The sequence below is a fragment of the Onychomys torridus genome, chromosome 21 (assembly GCF_903995425.1).
Source record: "Onychomys torridus chromosome 21, mOncTor1.1, whole genome shotgun sequence".
NCBI classification, from domain to species: domain Eukaryota; kingdom Metazoa; phylum Chordata; class Mammalia; order Rodentia; family Cricetidae; genus Onychomys; species Onychomys torridus.
Window position 1 is genome coordinate 51,653,205 of NC_050463.1, and position 20,827 is coordinate 51,674,031.

The window sequence follows — 20,827 nt, forward strand, 5'->3', positions numbered from 1 at the left end:
TGTGGCTTCGTTCCCACATCCTGGCCTTATAGAGGGAAGATGTTGTGCCTCAGCCCCTAGGGCCTGGTCGAGACTATGAACACCCACCTTCTGTTCTTGGTGGCAGTTAACGTACACTTGGCACCACCTCTTCCATATGCCACATTCCTGGTTCCGTCCTTAAGAACTTGCAGAACACGAGATCAGGTGAGGTGGCTTAGGGTTAAGATTGCTTGTTGCTCTTGCAAAGGACTGAAGTTTGGTTCCCAGAACCTGTACCTGGGACTCTCAACCATCTGTAACTCCAGGGGCTCCAATGTCCTTTTTCTGGCTTCTGAGTGGAGTCAAGGTGTGCTCCCTGGAGGAAACTCATGCCTCATACTTGAGGCTGGCCAGGCTACAGGCCTCTGCTCTGGTAAAGCAGATGTGATGTGCCTGTTCCATTGCCCTCTGAAACATCTGTGTTCACCTCAAAGATGACAGATGAGACCCAGCCAGCCAAGCTCCTGACATAAACTAATATCTACATAATACCTGTAAGGCTCAAGGAACGCCATGATAGGTGGTGTAGGAGAATGCATGCTGGGAAAGGGTGGAGTGTTGTGTAGCCGTGTCTTCTGAAGTACCGCCTGCTGGAGGAACACAAGACGCTGTGTAACTGTTCACAGGCCCCTCCTCAAGGTCACACAGTAGGGACAGCAGCTGGGGAGAGGGGGCTGGCCACTGAGCTGCTTCCAAGTTCTGCAGGAGCTCCACAGACATAGCTTTTGAGAGTCCCCACCAAGGCAGGGTGTCCTTTCCAATACCTCTGGGTGTCCATGCTCCTGTGAGTGACACCCCTCCCCTCCCCACCAGTTTACTGCTTCTTCGTTAGTCTTGGGCAAGACAGTCTGGGGTGTCATCTGTGTCACCTAAGGAAGGTATCTGCCAATGTCTCCCCAGGAAGCCATACAAGAGCTCTATCTTTTCAGTTTATTATAACAGTGAACAGACATGTGGCATTGCTTTGTGCCACATTTTGTTGATGGAGCTGGGGTGGAACCCAGGCCCTCAGCACACGAGGCACAAGCTGTGTTCTACCAAGTCCCAAGGCTGTGTATCCTGCCTTCAATGAGTGTTTTCCCACAAACTGTGAAAGCCGCGTACCCAAAGCTGTTTTCAGGTACTTTACATTCCTCAAAGTGGAAAAGCACACAAGCATTAAGCACATATCCTGACTTCCAGACACACAGAAAATGCACGGATGCTGTGCCTGGCCTGAGATGCTTCTTGTCCCAGCTGTGTTCTGAGTGTGCTGATGGCTTTCAGTCATCCCCAGGCCATCCAGGGTAGCCTGTCAGGCCAGGAAGTGAGCTGAATAATCCAAGTGATGCTCTGGTTGGGGATGTAGTGGAAAGAAGATGATGAACTGTAATCGTTTAGGCCTGTAGTGAGAACAGACAATATTATACACCTGCTGTTTCTCTGTGAGTGTTCAGAAGTGATAAATGAGCAGGTTAACTTCCAGGAACAAACCAAAGGGACCCAGAGTGTCTTGTGTTTCCTGCCTCTGAATGCCATCCGCACAGCCCGCCTTCTCCGACAGGCAGTGCCGTGGAGACTGCAGAGTAGGCAGGGCAGTGGGTCGGAGAGCAGCCCCAGCTCAAGGCATGCTCCCATACCCTGTCAAATGTGTTTACTGGGCTGCTCAGTGTCTGCAGGGTACAGAGACCTGGTGGGCACTAGGCTAGCTTGAGGCACTGCGTGTTGAAGCTGTCCCCTTCTTTGCTGGCGACAGCTTCGAGCAGGCTCTGCTTCTTCTGCATGCTCCGTGAGGATTCCAGCTCATACATGGTGGTCAGGTTGAAGAGCACGCTCTCGTGCAGGTAGTGCTTGGGGTCCTGCTGCACCATGGCCTCCAGCTGACGCAGGGAGTCCTTGAGCTTGCCCAGGTAAAGCAGACACACGGCAGCGTTGTTGTTGGCCTGGAGGAAAGGACATGTTCTTAGGGTGGCACTGCCTGCTCTTGCTGGTCCCTGGTCCCCACGTCTCACCAGCCCCTTTATGGACCTCTCTGGCTATTGGAGGCCAGGCCAGGCCAGAGCAGGAATCTGGTTTGCTGGTCTGCAAAAAGTAGATGGGCCCGTGGGGTCCCAAGTCTGCATGTCTTACCACTGCATTTGTGGGGTCCATCCTCAAGATCTCTGTGAAGAACTTGTGAGCTTCTGAAAAGTTATTCTGGCCCAGGTACAGAAAGGCTCTGCAATCACACAACAGTAAAGCGGTGGGCACAGGAAAGTCAAGGGTTCTCTCCAGCCAGGGCCAGTTTCACATGCACCATGGGGACAAGGGCCACACATGCCAGAGGGAGTCCTGTGTTCTCAGTGGCTTTACTGCTGACTGAAACTTCAGCAAGTCAGCCATGCAGGCTCTAGTCCAGACACTTCCTGCCTTATAAACTGGACCCCACTCCATGTTCATTTTCTGGGCCTGGTTGGAAGGGGGAGCAGGTCTATCCTGATGACTACACACTCATGATCTTGTGATACATGACTCATGAAAGCTCATCTGAGACCAGTGTTGGCAGGACCCCAATGGCAGGTGTAACACACTGATGTAAGTCTACACTGAAAACAAGCGTGCTCTGAAGAGCAGGGATATCTTCAGACTGGTTCTTAGGAGTAAGGAACAGGGCTGAGATTCCAGAACACCAACAGGCTGTCTGGACTGAGGCTCCTGGGTCTCAGTACTGAGGACAGGGACAGGTGGGAGAAAGACATACCCCAAACTGTGGGCCAATAAGATGACCAGCTGTCCCTCGAACCCTGAGGTCAGCCCCTAGAGCTCACATGTGTCAGAGCCAACTCTCCACAGTGCTTCTTTGAGCTCAGCATTCATGTGTACGTGCACACACACTTAGTAAATCATTGAAAGATATTTACCTGTTCATTAAAACCATGATTTTACCCTGCAGTCCATCCAACTTCTGTGCTACTTTCTCGACGTCTTGAAAATATCTTTCAGCTGTTTTTATGTCTCCAATCTGCTTTGACAAAGTTATCCAGTCAGTTTAGTTGGCAAGTTGAAAGAGGTATAAATGTAAAGTCACACTTGTTCCCCTGTGTTATGTCACAACAGGAAGCCCCTGTGTGTTACCCAGTGAGCAGGAGACATTTAAGACAGTCTCAGGTTAGAGTCCAGTAATAAACCAAAGCAACCAAAGTACCTGGTGCTTGTCTCTGTCAGGGAATTTCGTTAATATGAACAGCTGGCAAGAGCCCCCAAGAATAAATTCTGGCATAGCATTAAGTAAAAACAAACTTTGGTAATAACACAAGATACCCAAGTCAATTTCTAGGTTATTTCTGTGTGGTGACAGAGTAGTATCACCAATTTGCCAATTTCAAAGTAATATTTTAACCAAATAATACAGAATAGTACTTTGGTAAAGGAGCAAACCCACTTTCAGCCCTCGTGAGGAAACTATCTGCCCCTCACACAAAGCGGAGCCCCTTAGGTGAGGCACCAGGGAGATGGAAGGAACTCATACTCCAAGGCACCCGAAGTTCTGGCCCTTCTTCTTACAACTCAGCCCTGGCTTTCCATCAGTGATGGGGGAGTGTCAGCACACAGAGCTGAGATGTCCAGGCGTCATCCATGTCCTTCTTTTGCCTTGAGAGTATGAAGGGAAACCTACGCTCAACTTAGAGAAGTGGAAGAAATGAAGGATCTGCTACATAACAACTTAGGGACAGACACACGTCCCATGTGTTCATGGCCTGCCCGAAAGACACTCCAAAAGTCACACGGAATACCATCCTTTGACCACGCTGTACCTTATTATAATAAACACCCTGTTTGCCTTCTAATGCCTGGAGGACCCCCAAGGGATTGAGCTGTATGGGTTCTCGATTCTGGTCAAGTCCTGTTTATGTATGAGCAGGCCTGTTCGGGCTGTCTCAGCCTGGTGGCTCTCCCCAGCACCTTTGACAGCACCTTGTCACTGTTTGGGAACACACTTGGGGTGACATCTGTCTTATGTTATATGTGGGGAGTCAGTGCTGTGGGGAGCAGGTCATCAGCTACCTATCTGCAGGCCTATTTTTGGAAGCACAGTGAGGCCCAGGTAAGTCTCTCCAGAGTGACCCTAGAGTACACTGGGTAGGGCAGCTTGGGGAGAGAGAGCCTGAGGTCCTACCCTGGCAGAGCACTGCTCCACCCTGCAGGAGGGGGTAACGAACAGTTAGTGACCACTGTATCCACAGTGGCCCGAGGCCTGGCGGGTGTGTGAGTGGAAGAAGCCCTCTCTAGCTTGGGCTCATCTCACATGCTGAGCTGGGGATGAGGAGGCATCCCTGGTTCAAACACTTCAGCCTTCTAACTGATGTTCTTGAATAAGACATCTCCTCATTTGCTATTTGTCCTTATAATCATTTCTAGCCACTCAATGGCTCAAAAAATAAACAAGAAAAGTTTTTGCATTTCCTGGGGAGGGGTTGACAGCTTTTCAAGCTAGAGGCCATTCCTTTCTAAGCTGTTTTCTTGAGGTCTGACTGCTGGTTAATGAGCTGCAAGTATACAATACAGATATTTAATGTGACGTCTAGGACACATCCCGGCATCCTTGGGCCATTATGTACCACTGTCCCCCACCTGCTCCTTCTCACGGCTGCAGCTCCAAATGCCCATCCCCATCTGCTATGCTGCTGACAACCCTGACATGTTGTGGCCTCTCCCGCTCCTCTCTGGTGTGGTCTAGCATTCACTCCCTGGCTCCCTGCAGTCCTCCATGGTCTGACACCTTCCTGGCTCTTCAGTGAACTCGAATAGTCATGGGTCTTCTGCTTTGAAGTCACATGGTCACAAGTATCCTCTTGTCCTGCCCTGGACGGCTGCACTGCGGCATCCATTGGTTACTGCACTTCCGTGGTGGTTCAAAAGCTACCTTGCTGGTATGAGTGATGACCTCCTAAGACCCATGTGAAAAGATCTGGAGGGCCAAAGTGTGAGCCAGAGATATAACTTCAAAGGACGAATGCTCCAGATGTCCAGAGACTGGATTTGTCTGTTCTGCCTTTCGACTGTCTGAGAAGCTCCAGGATACAGGTGTGTCCAGCCTTCTGTGAACGGGCTTCCTCAATGTGGAATCCCTCTCATGTCCAATTCCCTCCCGCTAGCCACCATCCACCTGCTTTCTGAGCAGAAGGCACACGTGGTCTGCAGGATGCTGTGTGTGATGGTGACATCCACAGGCCTGAGTGTTTCAAATATGTAGATGCCACCTGGCCTGTCTGAGGGCTGGCCGGGAATGTGGGCAGGAGGCAGTCACGCCTGTGGGGCACAGGCAAAGGCGTTAAGAGTTCCCTCACATCTGGGAACTGAATCAAAAACAAGCCCTTCATTGTGCTGCAGGCCTGAGCTGGGTCTCCAGCTGTGCCATGAATGGCACAGTACTGTTCAGAGGTGACCCTGTGCTCACAGCCAGACTTGCTCTATGCCCACCTCAGGAGGGATGAAGACCGCTCTTCAGAATAAAACACCCTGAGGAGTGATAACAGGTCTGTGGCCAGGAGACCCCGGAGAGGATAGGGGAGGGGCATGTGCCTCTGGGGCACTTGTACTTGTCAAAGTTCTCTTCCTCTGTGGTCCAGCAATTGTGAGGATGATAAAATACTGGCTTGCCTATTCTTAAGTCACACAATACTTTAGATGAACCTTAAAAACAAATTTAAATATAAGTGTGAAGCCAGTGGAGAAGGTGCATGTCAATATCCAAATGCTCCTGTGTGAGATTATCTAGGAACCCATCACTATCTAACACTGTCTATCACTTCTTCATCTTGGCTGGTGCGGTCCATCCCTGATGCTACCAAATCTTCCCCTCAGGGCTCCGCACATTTGTTTACAGTGAACTACTTCTGTTCCCGATCTTCAGCACTGTAATGCAGAGTGCCCTGCCTTGTTTGGATCAGTGTCTGATTTTCCATTTCTCTGGTGTGTTTTCCTAGACTCAGGAGCCAGGGATGGCCTCTGAGAACATGTGAGTACATCTACATTTGGTTTCACACCCTCAGACAGGAATGGCTGTAGAGAGGCTCACTCTGCTCACCCATCAGGGTGGGATGACCAGGTATCTTAAGCCTGGCCGTGCTGTGCTGATGAGGACCTGAGTCTGCTGGGATGGCTGCAGAGGAAGGAAGGCTGGTCCTCTTTCTCACTGAAGACTGGCCAGTGCACTGAGAGCAAGAGAACAGGCCTGCAAGACGCAGATGCCAGCACCACACTGCGTGCAGGTCAGACTCAACAGTGCCCAGGCATCCTGGCCTTGAAGGTCTAACCTCTCTGGGCTCTGACACCTTGGCCCAGGGGATACTTCAGCTCTCATTTGGAGCAACACGTCCAGGGGACTGTGGCTCTCCTGTCTTGGATCCTGAGAAGGAGCACTGGCCTGCCGTAGCCCTCAAGGCTGAGCAGCCCAGCCCGGCTACACAGCAAACCCACTGCCCTTATGTTCTGCCCTCTCCCTATCTGCTGAGGATACCACCCCTCTTCTCTCCCAAGGACAGCACTGGCTGACACCTGTTTCACCTACAGGCTTTCAACACCAGAGAGCCATGGCCCTCCTGATTTGCAGACTGAATTCAAGGTGGAGCAAGGGCTCCCTTTTCCATTATCCTCCTGTGCACTTAACATTAATCAGCTCCAGCTCGGTAATGAAGTCATCCGGAAGCATTTACCCTTCCTTATGTTAACATGGCTTTCACTGTGGAGATGTGGTCTGAGGGACACATATCCTTGGGGCTGTCCCGGCCCCAAATTATCAAATTCCCCACTCTGCACCAGTACTTTCAGTGTTCCCTCCTGTGTCCTGGGTCTTCCAAGTAGGAGGGCCTTGCTAAGGAGCCAGGGCAGAGGATTCAGTACCCAGGAGTTCCAGACTCCTAGCCGGCAGGAAGAGGCAGAGATGCTGTTTAGCTGTGGCTACCTGGGAGGTCGGGGGTGTAGCAGTGACAGCTTCCTGTGACATGTGCCTGTGTAGCTGGCTCTCTCTCTGCTTGCCATTAGCCGTCCCACCCCTCCCACCTTCAGAGGCTCTCAAGGGACAGCCACACAGGGCCCAGACGCTGGGCAGCCTGCAGTGGGAGATCACCATCCTGGAGCTGGCAGGAAGACGTGCCAACCGTTAGAGAGCCTTGCTGAGGGCGGCTGAGCCGCTGCAGGGGTTACTGCAGCCCAGCCACTGTGTCAGGGTGCACTTGGGTGTTCCCTCAACAGAGCAGCTGCAGGAGATTGGCAGATGTCCCTAACTGCAACAGGACACAACGTCCAACAGAATCATTGCAGAGGCCACCTGAGTGGCCATGCTAATTTGAACGGAAGTATTTCATTAATCCCTATTTGTGTAAGTTCTGGGGGACAGAATTTCCAGGCAACCCTGCTGGATTGCAGCTGCCATATTCAGCTTTCAGGCTGTCAGAAGTGTGGCTGGTACCTGGAGGAGGATGCGGCCAATGCCACTCAGCAGCTGCGGCTCCTGCTCCGGGTAGTACTTGATAACGGCGCGGTAAGCGTCTACGGCTAGCACATAGTCCTGTGGCAAGAGACCAAAATCATGCTGTGAGCTGGAGAAGCTGATCAGCTGTTCACAGAGCATTCTAGACCAAGGACACACACACACACACACACACACACACACACACACACACACACACACACACACACAGAGCCATGGAGGCAGCAGGTCAGTGTGGAACCCCTCCCTTCGATGGTGGCGGGGTGAGGACTGAGTTCTGTGTGACGTCCATCCTTCTGTCATCACAGGGGCTCTGGACCTAGCTTAGGCCTAAAGGCTGTCTCTTGCTCCCACCTAAGCAGAAGCCAGAAGTCCCCACATCGGGCCCCTAGCTCTTTTCTGGCAGAGCTGTTATAAGGACTTGTGGTTCTGTACCGTCCCATCCTGCAAACTAGAAGCCACACTCTGAAAGTGTTTCATTTTCTGTGCTAGACACTGAGGTGAAGTATCTGTATTGAAACAGCTTCCCATTCAGCTTCGCTGTGACCGCGAGGGCATGTGGATGTCACTGCTTCCTAGAATGCACGTGTAGTTGCTGCTCCTCTATAGGGACAAGTGCACAGAGGCACTGAGGTGCTGTAAGCTTGGTGTCTGCTCTGCAGAGCCTTTGTCTTCCCATGCTCCAGCTTTGTGTACTTTCCCAGTGGTGGCCACACGCCAACCCTGCCTGCAGCCCCTCCTCGAGGCAAAGTCTGCCCACCACCCATGTAGGGTCCATTTCCATTTTTGGTCTGCAGCAATAACGGGTGTGAGAGTTGGTCTCAGAGATTCGGGTGCTGTGCATCACAAAGTTCCGAGGTCAGCTCTTCCTGCATCCTCTGTAGCTGAGTACATGAGCAAGCTCTGTGGCATGACCTGTGCTGAACACTTACTTCCTCTTGGTTACAGCTCATGGTCCCCAGCCCAGGGCCATCACTGCTAATTTTCTCCTAACCACACAATTCGGGAAGGTATCTCATGTCTGTATTCTAAACTTTGTTTCCTCCAAGCTGGGACTACAGTTCTGAGTTTGCTAATTGGGAGGTTAAAAGACAGACGATGAGTAAAATTCCAGTTTGGCAGGAAAAAAAAAAAAGACAACTCTCCAGTCTGGTACCTTCAAGTGCAGCTCGTTAAAACTAATTTTATTCAAGGCCTGATGCTCACAAGGAGCCAGAGCCCACATGCCTTGATTTTCTCTCCCACCACATCAGTGCTGCCCGCGGCCAGGCTGCCTTACTTCTCATGTGCCAGCAGGTGTCCATGCACCATGAGGTGTCTACAGAGCAGGCCGTGACAGCACCTCACTCTGGAGCCAGGGGTATGGCTGAGAGAACATGCTGTCTTGTGTTGCTTGTGGACCTGCTTTCCGACCTGTCCTGGGGTCTGGCTGCCCCTAAGCTCCATCCTGCTGTCCCCCTCTGACCTGACGTGAACCCTTACATTTGGTTTCAGTGAGCAAAAGGCAGATTGTGCTGAGTGTCTCGGGCTCCAAGTCACAGTGCTGCACCAGACCCCATGCTGTCGTGGCCTGTGCTCCATTTTGCTCTTGATGCATCTGATAGACTGCTGTGGACAGGGCCAGGGCGGGAGCAGGGAGGGGCCGTATGCCTGGGTGACAAGCCATGCTAGGAGCCTAGGTTTTATGACTGGCGTCCGGAGTCAGGGGATCATGATACTGAGGATGGCCCAGCAGGAAAGAAACATGCTTAAATACACCTGAATATACCTGTTACAATTTTTTTTTAAAACTGTGTTGCTCTGTATAGCCTATAGTGACGCAGACCAGGCTAGTCTTGAACTTTCATGGATCCCCTTGCCTCTGTCTCCCAAGTGGGATTAAAAAGGTGTGCAACACCATGTCCAGCTTTGATGGAATTTTACTGCTCTCCTGGGAGGCAAGGTAGACCCACAGGCTTGGGAAAGTAGCAGTAGAGAAGGGATCAGCGGGCAGGTGCCAGAGGCATCAGTGTTGGCAGATGTCAACAAGCCTCAGTGGTTAGGGCGGTGCTGGGTACTTTCTCGTTGGTTACAATTTAGTGAAATCACTCATTCCTGGAACCTAGGGCCTCTTTAAAGGAATGAGGCCAACAACAGTGTCTTGGAGTGTCCAATCTACTCTTCTAACCACGCCCCTTGACAAGAAACAACAGACACCTATGGGTGCGGGCAGAAGCATTCTAGCCAGACCTGTTAGCAATGGCACTGCGGAGTGACAGCTAAACCGTAATAATGGCCTTTTGACGCCAGAGGCTTCATGTAGTGTGACCTGAGCAAGGAGGAGGCAGCCTGTGTGCCGCAGGCTTTTGCCCACAGAGGAGAAGCCACAGCAGGTGATGGTGTTGTGTGGGAGGCATGAGGACATGGAGCTAGGAGTGTCCAAGGGAGGCTACCCCACCAGGCAGCTTCACTCCAGTCCCGTTTACGAACAGAGGGCTTTGTCGTGCAAGCAAGTGTCCTGGACAGTGCTCTGTGGGGTACTCAGAACTGGGACATATAACCAAATTTCTGATCATCTCAAAGCTGACTAAGTCACTGTTAGGCGGCACACAGGCCCCAGCCATGCCGCCACTGCGGCAGTCCTGGTTGTGCCCACTAGATGGCGGGAGGACACATATGCTTGACTTGCAACGTCTCTTCCACCCCTTTAACGTACGAAAATAAAAGATTAAACCAAACTTTTAACTTAAATTACACCCGTTGTGGGAGTATTTTTGAAATATGCTAATCTGTCCTGTACTGAGTCTGGAGTGATAGGGCGACACAGCCAGATGTTTGTGCCTACATTGTCAGTGGTTTTCACTGCTGCAAGAAAACAAAGAAAAGCATTTTTGTTACGCGATTTCCAGAGCGTCTCAGTAAGCGGCCGAGTGCCCGACATCAAAGCAGGGACTTCCTTCCCTGAGGATCTGCAGCCCGTGGTTGGGCAGTACCAACGCTGCATGCCTAACAACGCTTGGTGACCAGGACTCAGGGACTTTGCGGTGGTGATGGATGCTCACCGTGGCTTCTAAGGTTGCCCCTGGGCACAGCAGCACCGAGGGAGAGGCCCGTGTAGGGTGCAGTGGGACCGGAGGAATCAGCCCTTGCCTGGCGGAAGGCTGCAGCACTTGGGGAGACAAGGGGCAGGCTCTGCAATGATGTCATGGCGGGGGAGGGGGGGAAGAGACCAGGAACAGTGTGGCCCTACAGACAACAGGCCCTGTGCAAATGTGTTAGACACACAACTTCTAAAAACTGTAATGTGTTAAAAAATAAAAATAAAAAAAAAAAAAGAAAACTAGGAGAAAGCTGTGAGGGCCAGAGCTGGGAGAGATTTTAGGACACCCATTCTTCCTCTGTCAAGGTCACCTACCAGAGAATGAGCATGGTCTGTCTTGTCTACACCCAAAGTCACACATCACACACCTGCAGAGGTGCAGAGGATGCACGCTCTCCTATAGCTGGGCTGCGGCCACACACTTTTCCCTGCCAAACCCAAGGACATGGTCACGTGGAGGAGCACATTCTCCACTTGGTAACATGCCCACTGGCGGACGCTCAGTCAGAGCAGGATGACCTTGGCTGTGGGAGGAGTGATGAGCTGTCTCCCCACAGCTCAGAAGGTGTTAACGGCAGCGCTGCTCCGGGCGGGCGTCTGCTGCTGACAGATTCTGTGGCAGCTTCAGTGCCTGCATCTGGCAGCAAGGCCGCCAGCTCTGTGGCAGGCCACCCGTGCCCAGGGCGGGAGGCAAGCCAGGCATGGAATGTATTGGAAATGAGAGAGAAGCCTGAAAACAGGGCTGCCTAGGCTGGCAGGGCCCATGTGGAGAAGACACACAGTGACTGACGGCTCGGCTGGGCTCCTCAGGTGAAAAGCTTGGGGTGACCTCCTTACAAGTGGGTCTGGTGGGAAAGCCTGCCTTCGGATGTCAAAACCATCAATCATTAAAAAAAAAAAAAAATGACCCTCACACTAAAACCAGGAGAACAAAGGACACTTTTCTGGATGTAGTTCAGAGGAAAATGGGTGGAATGAGCAGTTTTAATTAGACCATTTAGACCTAGGCCTGCTCAATTAAATTCAGTAACATAAACCGTTTTCTGTGGAATTTCAAAATGACAAGTTTGGCCCCCAAGTGTGAGTAAACTCTACTGAGCAATCTAGGCCATGCTGAATGCTGCTGAGGCCCATGGCCCACTTCCTCATCAGGCCTGTCGGAACTCAGCACTTCCTAGCAGCCTCCTGCTGACAGTATCTTCTAGAACAAGGTGCTCTATAGCTCAGCTGCCCACGTACCTTCATCAGGAGCAGGCAGTTTGCCATGGAATACAGCACGCGGCCCAGGCGCGACCTCCACAGCTGAACAGAGGCTGCAGGAGAGAGAGGTGTGAGCACGCACAAGCAAGCTTGTTTGTGCAAGCTGGCAAACGCTGCGCCCTGTGTACTGATTTCAAAGCCCCCAGGCCCCAGCCTAACCCTACTGGGTCTCACCCAGAATTGTTATTCACTGTATGCTGCAGTGGAGACAGAAGACTGTTCTCAGTGGGATGGTCAGGGTGGATTCTCATGAGACCAACTGCACAGATGCAGCAAGAAAAACAGCCCAGCTCAGACAGGAGACAAAGCAGTAGTTGGGAGCCCACTTCTATGCTGGAACCCTAAACCTACGAGTGTGCCTGATGCAGACACAGCACATCTGTTGCCCAGGGTGGCGGCTGACCCTTGCGCACAGACCCTGCTCATGTCGGGTGGCTATGCAGAGGTAGGCTCTGCAGAGGTCAGGCAGGCCTTGGTGGTTGTTTTAGTGCCTGCAGCCTGGAAGTGACCACTTCCCCAGGCCTTTAGTCTCAGAAGGGAACAATGCTGGTCTGCCTTCTTCACAGGCTTCGGTGAGGGTGGACACTGGTAGTGACCACAGAAGTGCTACCTGAAAGGAGAGAAGCACTGTCACTTGCAAACAGGACAAGGCCAGTACCCATGGCTGTCCATGCAGCAGACAAGTGAACTGCACATCTCTGCTCATTTCTGATAATCAGCCATCTGCTGGTTCAGAACCGTCACTGACCATTTCTTCTTTGGTTTTCAAACTCACTGGGGTTGGGATGATCCCTTCACAGACACCTGATGTGAGTGGAGGGTGGACCGATGGTTTTTGAGGCCGTCAGGAGTAAGGGCTGAGCTGGAGACTATACTGCTTGCATCAGCCAACACATCCACGCCTCTGGGTTTCAGTCTAGTTACCAACAGGATATAACCATGTAAATGCACACACACACACACACACACACACACACACACACACACACCAAGTCACAAACGCATACACCACTTATCAATCACCCACACAGCACACATACACACCTGGCCCTTCAAACCCAGGGAGGGAGTCATAAACTTCCTCAAAGGAACTGGCTCCTTGTTAGTGTACTCAGCACACTGTAGCCGGAAAAAGTGCTATGGTAGAAATGTGTACACAAAGTTCACATATTGGGGATACAGTTCCTAAAGCCACGTGTTGATGGTATTTGAGGTGGGGGCCTTTGGGAGGGCACTGGGAGCTTAGATAAGGCATTGGTGGTTTTATAAAAGAGCCAAGCGATATCCACTTCCCGCCAGCAGCAACTCATGGATGTCCCAGACTCCAGAACTGTGAGTCTAATACAACTCTCTTCTTTATAAATTAACCAGATTTTGTAAACATTTGGGTGTTTCATTCTAGTAAAAGGAAACAGACTGAGACACCACCTTCTCAGAGGCATGCTCATGCAGTCCACCATGTGTCCACAGGTGATTTCCAAAAAAAACCACGAAAGATCAGAATGTTCAGCCACTAACAGTGCATGATACAGCTCCCTTCCCGTCCGCACTGGGCTCCCTCCAGCCACGCGACTCAGTCTGGGCAAATGAAAAGTTCCTAGGACACCAATGGCTGGGTCGGGTCAATCTCGGAACACATTCATATTTCTCATTATTGGGGTCAACCCATGTTCTTCCTCTCTACATATACCCCAGAGTGAAGAGTGAGAAGCATCTGCAGGGTTGAGCCTTGCACACCTGAGAGGGCGAACAGAAGGGGAATGCTCACCTTGCCTGCTCTCCTGGGTGACGCTGCTCAGGCCGCCGTCTTCAGCTAAGCCTCGCTCCAAGTTGGCCAGGATCTGCAGTCATTTCAAACAAGGACAACGGACTGTGAGTGGGCCTGTCCACACTGTCATCATATGTGTCTGGTGAAAACCAGTCAGCTGAGGAATGCTCGCACAGACGTGTCCTTTGGGCTGGGATGACCGCAAGTTACTTGGAGGTGATGACAGGAGCAGGACCCCACTTTGGTGGAAGGTGGAGTTTAGGCTTATGAGACTCAAAGCCATTTTCAGACACTGAACACAGTGGGCATTCGGTTCTTCTTTTCATGAAAAGCATCTGATGTGTTGCAAGGGTGACTAACTTGTGTGGGAACAGCAGCTCCCTTGCTCTGGGGCACCACTGGGCCTATAGCCTTTCCTACAAGACTGGCTAGATTCCATCAAAATCTCATGCTGCCACTTTGCATAGTTTTTGTTGTTTTTTGAGACAGGGTTTCTCTGTGTAGCCCTGGCTGTCCTGGAACTCACTCTGCAGACCAGGCTGGCCTCAAACTCACAGAGGTCTGCCTGCCTCTGCCTCCTGAGTGCTGGGATTAAAGGCATGCGCCACCACCACCTGGCACACATAGTTTTTATTGTTTGGTTAAAATCTTTCCATCATTTCTTCTGTTTTTGGGTTTTTTCCAGAAAGAAAAGCTGCTATGGCCCCTTTCGCTTGGGGAGAGGGTTTATTATTGTTATTACTTTATTTATTATCATTATTATATCCTGAAGGGCAGGATGAGAATGTGCGTTAAGAGTAAAGACCATGTGTGGGAGAAAAATGGGGAGAGTGTTAGTGGAAAAGGTTCTCATGCACTCTGTCTGCTCCGTGGAAAAACCTCTCTCTCACCACCTGCTGGGTGACATTACCCCAGTGGCTACCCTCCAGGAGGCAGGCAGGCAGTGGAGGACACCACTGAGTGTCCTCTCTCCCCACCTACCTATGCCACCCTGGGTATTCTCCTTTGTAAAGTCAGAATTTGTACAACCAAGAGAATAATTAGCTGTGGACTGTGACTTGAGATACATGTAGGATTCAAGACTGACCTTTGAGAAATTCAGGGGACAGGCATGGGGTTCAAGACTGTGACCTTGGAGAGAAGCAAGCCAGTTCAAACTAGATCAAATGACATTTCCCAGCTAATTTGCTAATCATGAAGCCAGAAACTGACAGGGAATAAAGTCTTAAATCCCCTCAGGCTGGAGTGGAGGGAGCCTGGGAAGAAAGGGAGGTTTAAGGGACAGCAGAGGGCACCAGCACTCAGGATTCAGTCTGAGAGCTCAGTGAATTAGGACAAAGACTGGCATTTACATCTAGAAAAACCCATACACAGAAGGAAAGTGGACAGTTCTGTGGGTATGAGGGGTGTGGAGAGGTCTGTGTGCACAATTCCATGTTCTAGAACTACCCCTTCACCCGTCTTAGAACACACCTGGATCTCTGTACTGGGCATGGGGGAAGGCTGTATCCGTGGAGCCCTGGATAGCTCACTTGCACCCATGGGGTGGAAACTGTTATTTCAGAGGAGCCACAACAGAGAGAACTGGGGACCAGGCGTGGCTCCCCACTGTAGTGTTTGGGCCGGCACAGACGGGAACTATTGGCAGCGTGGGTAGCAAAGGTAGAGCCAACAAGGACTCTGTCTGCTCTGGACTCTCTTGGCCTGGGACAGTCTGGGAAGTCGTCCTTTCCACCATGTGTTATGGCCCCAGTAGGCACACTGGTTAATGCTCATGTCCCAAGCTGGTGGCACTACTATGAGGTTCTAGAAAGCTCAGGAAGCAGGGCTTGACTGGTGGAAGTGGGTACTGGGGAAAGGCCCTTGGGGCCATCTGGTCCCTGGCCTTTTATCTGTTATAAAGGGAACAGCTTATGCCACCCAATCTTCCTGCGATGCTTTGCTGAGGTACACGGGCCAAGTGACTAGTCTGGACTCTCTAAAACCATGAATCAAAACAAACATTTTCCCTTAAGAGGTTTATGATGGGTGGTGGGTCACAGTACTTTTAGGACAGGTAACTAGCATAGCATGCATCTCCATCTACAGTGGGAGGGACTGGAGCAGGTTACCTCTCTCTACTCCTGTGAGGTGGGTGAGGGGTACTGTGAAGAGCTCCGGGGTCTGCAGTGTCCCAGGCCACAAAGGGGCTTGGAAAATCTGTGGGAAGGACAGCTATCTAAGGTTCTGACTATAGACACGAGAAAGGTATGTTCAGTGCAGGTTTCTGACCCTCGACATGGATACTGCAGGGAAAGGCTGAACGTGTGACTGCGGTGTGGCTGCATCCCCCAGCCCTGCACTCACAGGCCTCTCTTGCCTTGGACTGAGAACCAGAGAACAAGTATCAAGCAGACCCCTCCCACCCAGCAGGCACAATGACCAGGCTGTTCTGGAACACGCTCTGAAGGCAGAGAGGTTCCTGTGAAAGCGTGGGGGCAGAATGATACCGACTTGACTCAGGCAGGTCTACAAGAGGATGGCTGGCATTTCTACTGCATTTGATTAGATAAGCCTGAAGGTGAAAGGATTCCTTCTAGCTTTACCCAATTTAAATAAGGCATACACTGTAGCCAATGCCCACCTCACCTGGGGGCACATGGTTGTGCAATAGGATCCATGGTTGTGCAGGCCCATTAGCTCCTTCACCCCGAAGCCTCATCTTCCTCTATCCTGACCCTCCCACACCCAGAACCACCCATGACTGGTGAGGACACTCAGGACAACACGGCCCAGTGGAAGCTGTGGGTGAGGTTCAGCCAAAGGTGCTGGCGAGCGGGCTATCTTCTAATCCAGGGCATGGCTCTCCAGGAGACAGGAGCTATGGCCCCAGGTCAGGATAGCTTACTTTGTAATTAAAAAAGGGAGGGGAGGGCCTTTTTTCCCCTCTCTCAAAACAGGTCTCACAACATGGCCAGGGCTGGTTTTGAACTCATGGGTTCAAGTGTTCCTCCTCTCTCAGCCATCCAAGTAGTTAAGACTTCATTGAGTACCATACTTGGCTCAACTCTGCTCTGAGACAACACTTTATAGGGAGTTAATGGCTTATAAGACTCTTCGAGTCAGAGCAGTCCCCAGCTGAGGCCCTGCTGGCATGTGGTCAGAACTCAGGGGACAAACCCATATGCTCATATATGCTCATAGGAGGTCCCTTGGGTACCATGTCCAGGGAATGGGGCAGCACAGCCCCAGGAGGGGAGGGAGGGGCTATGTTCAGGTACCTAGGTGTCATCTTGGCCATGTGGGCAGGTCTAGGCTCCACCGGCGTTTAGAGATACAGCCTTGGGCCTGCAACCTGCCATTGCAGAGACAAGTAGCCTGAGGCCCAGGCACCAGTGACAGACACAGAAAGCGGAGGACAGAGCTCCAGCCTGAGGACGGTGCTAAGACAGCCTAGAGCAGCTGGAGGACTAGGCTCAGAAGAGGTGTCACACCCCTCTATCTGCGGCTCAGTCCCCTGTTAGGGGCCGACAAGAGAAAGCAGTCAGCAGGGCCAAGGGATGGCAGGCTCTGAGGTGACGCAGGCTGTCTCTACTCTGAGGTCTTTGAGATTTTTGGATGGGTCACCTTGGGGACAGGAACATCATGTGGCTTTGGAAAGTGTAAGCTGTTTGTTAATCATTTGTAGGAATAGGTGAGGGAAAGACATTGGTGGGCTGTGGATCTCAAAGTCCCCAGAAAAGATGAGGAGGGTCTGGGGCAGAGGAGACAGAGGAACAGTGCACAGCACAGGACAGAGTGAGCACATGGGACAGTGACTACAAAGGATCATGCACTGCACAGGGCAGGGTGATCACACAGGACCACTTACTATGCAAGGCAAAATGACAGCATGGGACAGTGACCTCACAGGACCAGGCACCACATGGCAGAGTGACCTGAGATTTAGTGACCACATGGGACCACGCACTGCACAGGGCAGAATTGCCGTCAAAGACAGAGTGACCAGACAGGACAAAGTAACAAGGAGAATGTGAGGGTGTCCACGTGGGCGAATGGGATGCACACCCTACTCTCCCCTCAGGAAGCTGTCTGTAAACTACAGGGAGTCACGTTCTACAGAGCGACACTGTCGGTTCAGAACAGACAGCTCCTCTCCCCCAGCCCTTCATGCCCTTGTCAGAGTGAGGCACAGTCACAGCAGTGACTTCGGGCATAGGGACATGCTCCTTCATGGTTCAGGATGACTTGAGCGTATCATCTCTAATTTCTATTTCCTTATCTGGAAGCCCCAACACACTTTTCTCGTCTGCATTACAGACTACAGGGCACCATGGAGAATGTTACTTGTAGTGTTTTGTAAATTTTAAAAGTGTCGAGGGAAAATTAATTACACAAAGCCACAACAGGAAATTAAAATAAATAAAACTGCTCCACAGCCTCAGATTTTTCCTGTGGTCTTTTTTTTTTTGTCTCTGTCCCTGCAGCAAACAGAAAAGGTTTGGAGATGCATGGTCTGGGAGCAATGAGGTTAGCGCTTGCTGATTGCTAAATAGTAAGTGGGTCTCTGGAACTTCTGGGAACTTTCCCAGCAAGCTGTGTGAGATGCCGTGGAGGAAGTCGAGAGCTGTGGACTGCACTCCTGTGGGGAGTGGTTTCTCCCGACCGACACCTGACCCTCGGCTCCTCCTGGAGTCATGAACTCACACCAGGAACCGTCAAAGAGAAGTGGAGGGCAGGGATGCCCCTAAGCATGCCGAGGACCTATTTATCCTTAAGAACAGCAGATCCCAGACAACCTGCTAAGGTGTAATTCTTAAAACACAGAACACTTTCTCACTTCAGTGCACAGAATTCAAGGGCTGGACTTTGTGACTCTTAACAATCAGAAACAGGTGGGGCTGACACTGGGACCTCCAAGACAGGTCATGCTCTGGGCTTCTTCCTTTCTGGCAGGGAGTCAGGTGCCACATGAGGACATGCAAGCAAGGAGTGTGTATGTGTGTGTGTGTGTGTTTCTGTGCTCTTATGAACAAACAACACTTGACAGTGTGAGGGAGCTGCCTACAGCCCGCTTCAGGCCCAGTGAAACAATCCATCACACCTGGAACTAGAACTGCCCTGGAGGTGGCCCCCGACAGAAAACCTGTGGGTTCCGTGACATCACCAAGCTGTTATTGCCTTGCAGACCAGGAGGAAATGGAGTGACGGACTAGAGTCACTACCAACAGATCCCCTGGATGAACTTCAGACAAAGTTCCCCTGTGGCAGGGGATGCTTTTGGTGTTTATCTAAAGCAATACATGGTGAATCCGGAGACTCTGGCCCTAGGCGATACCAAGTGGACCGCAGCCACAGACCACACGGGCTGCTGCTATGGAATCACACGCTTGCCCTGGCTTCTCTGTGCTGCTAACACTGGGGCCACTTTGAAGACAGACTCTGGCCATGGACTCCGCTCTTCCTGGTGTGGTCACCGGGTTAAAGAAGGCTCCTTTTCTGATTTTGTCACTGGTTTCTTGAAGCAGCTTCCCAAGAAGGGTCCCTGCCCTAAATCCATTATCACAATCACGGTGAGAAACAAGAGTGGGGGTCTTCTAAAAACCTGAGAACAGAGCCGTCAGACTGGACGGCACGGACGGAAATGTCCAGAATGGCAGGCTTGTTTTGAAGGAGTGGCTTCCGGGGCACTTCCTCTTACTTCCCTCCACATCTGTTCTTTCCTCATTTAACTGCTCTGTAAGGCCCCCTGTTCCCCTTAGTTCATAGGAACCACCTCACAGAGAAGTAACTGTCTTGAGGAGCAAGTGCAGACGCTGGCTTCAGATCAAGATCCAGGAGAATGTTTAGGAGGAAAAGGCCTCTGGAAAGAAGCCCCCCCCACCCCCAGCATGGGCACTAGCAGCCTAGACCCATCTCCCTGAAGGCCCTTCCCACCCATTGACAGATCTGAAGAGTCTCTGGCCTCCTTCAGGGCTGACCTTGAATAGGCAGGCTTGTTTCCTTGAAGTTTCTGTCTCCTTCATTTTTGGTAGAGTGGTAATGAATGATAATTCTACAGCCAAAGGGAATGGAACCTGTCTGCCCCACAGGCACCACATTCCGACAGCTCTGCCCATCCACAGATGGTGGGCAGAGAACATGTGGATCTTCACACAGCTGAGTGGTGTTCAGGAGAGAATGGCATTCTGTCTCCTGCAGCAACATAGATGGAACTGGAGGGCAGCACGGCCTGTTAACTCCCCAGGTGGAAGTCGGAGATAGATCTGAGTGTACGGGTGTCAGAGGTGGGCAAAGGGTTGATAACGGAGGCAACATTTACATGCACGGAAATACAGTGCCCTAACCCATCAACAGGTGCAATTAACCCACTAATCAAAAATGAAAGAAAGCGCTTTAAGCTGTAGAGTAATCTGCTAGGCGGCAGCTGATCACAAACGTGCAGCTGAGTCAAGGTTACCTTGCATAGATTTTAATTTAGGGCTTCTTCCCAGGAGGAGCAGTGAGCTGAGACACTTTGGAATTTCAGTTCACTCAATCGGCACATCCTAAAATGTATCCCTTGATGGGTGTCTCACGAGCTCACCACTACAATCAACTTCAGTCACGGGAAGAGGAACTCGGAACTGAGTGGGTAAGCAGTAGGAGGAAACAAAGAAGGAGAAGCATGGGCCTGGAGGAGAGGGCTCCTGACTTGACGAAAGCACAGGGGCTCTTCCAGATCCCCTGGACACAGCCTGGATCTTGGTAACACTCCATACCCACAATACAGACAACTATCCCTTCAGGAAAGCTGTGTGTCCCAGGGGAAATGATGCCTGGAATGATTTTGGCACCCTGCTGGAATCTGTTTACAGCTACTACCACAGGATTTTAAAAGGCAACCTGCAACTTATATATACTGAATGGACCCAGGTCCCTGCTTTGAGTTTTACAGTTACCTGAGGAGGGGCTCAGCAGTGTCTAAACTTGCTACATACACCGCTGTTCTGATTAACAGGGAGGCCTTCCTGCCTTTACCATCGGTCTTTTGGACTGTAGGCTTCCCGCAGGGAAGAGGGGTCTCAGGGTGTTCCTGGGCACTTGAATTACACCTGGAGCATCCACTGCTCCAGCACTGAGTGGTCACTAGTCCAGGTCACTAGCCGCATCGCTCAGCACAGCAGGCCAGGGCTGGTCAGGATGGACAGCTGGATGTTTCCACCCAGTCAGTGAGACTCCAAAGCGCTCTCACAATTGATGAACCTTTACATCTTAGCAGAAGAGGAGG

General features: G+C 51.3%; 1 protein-coding gene across 1 annotated transcript in view; it reads right to left on the reverse strand.

The window, feature by feature from the left end:
• Nucleotides 1-937: 937 nt before the first annotated feature.
• Trappc12 (trafficking protein particle complex 12) overlaps nucleotides 938-20,827 on the reverse strand; it is a 62,814-nt gene continuing 42,924 nt past the window's right edge. Inside the window, exons 7-12 of the mRNA XM_036170881.1 lie at nucleotides 13,579-13,651; nucleotides 11,790-11,863; nucleotides 7,451-7,549; nucleotides 2,901-3,001; nucleotides 2,131-2,218; nucleotides 938-1,943 (exon numbers count right to left, since the gene is read on the reverse strand). Of these exons, the coding sequence (XP_036026774.1) occupies nucleotides 1,701-1,943; nucleotides 2,131-2,218; nucleotides 2,901-3,001; nucleotides 7,451-7,549; nucleotides 11,790-11,863; nucleotides 13,579-13,651 (678 nt within the window). The 3' untranslated portion in view covers nucleotides 938-1,700. The remainder of the gene's footprint in view (nucleotides 1,944-2,130; nucleotides 2,219-2,900; nucleotides 3,002-7,450; nucleotides 7,550-11,789; nucleotides 11,864-13,578; nucleotides 13,652-20,827) is intronic.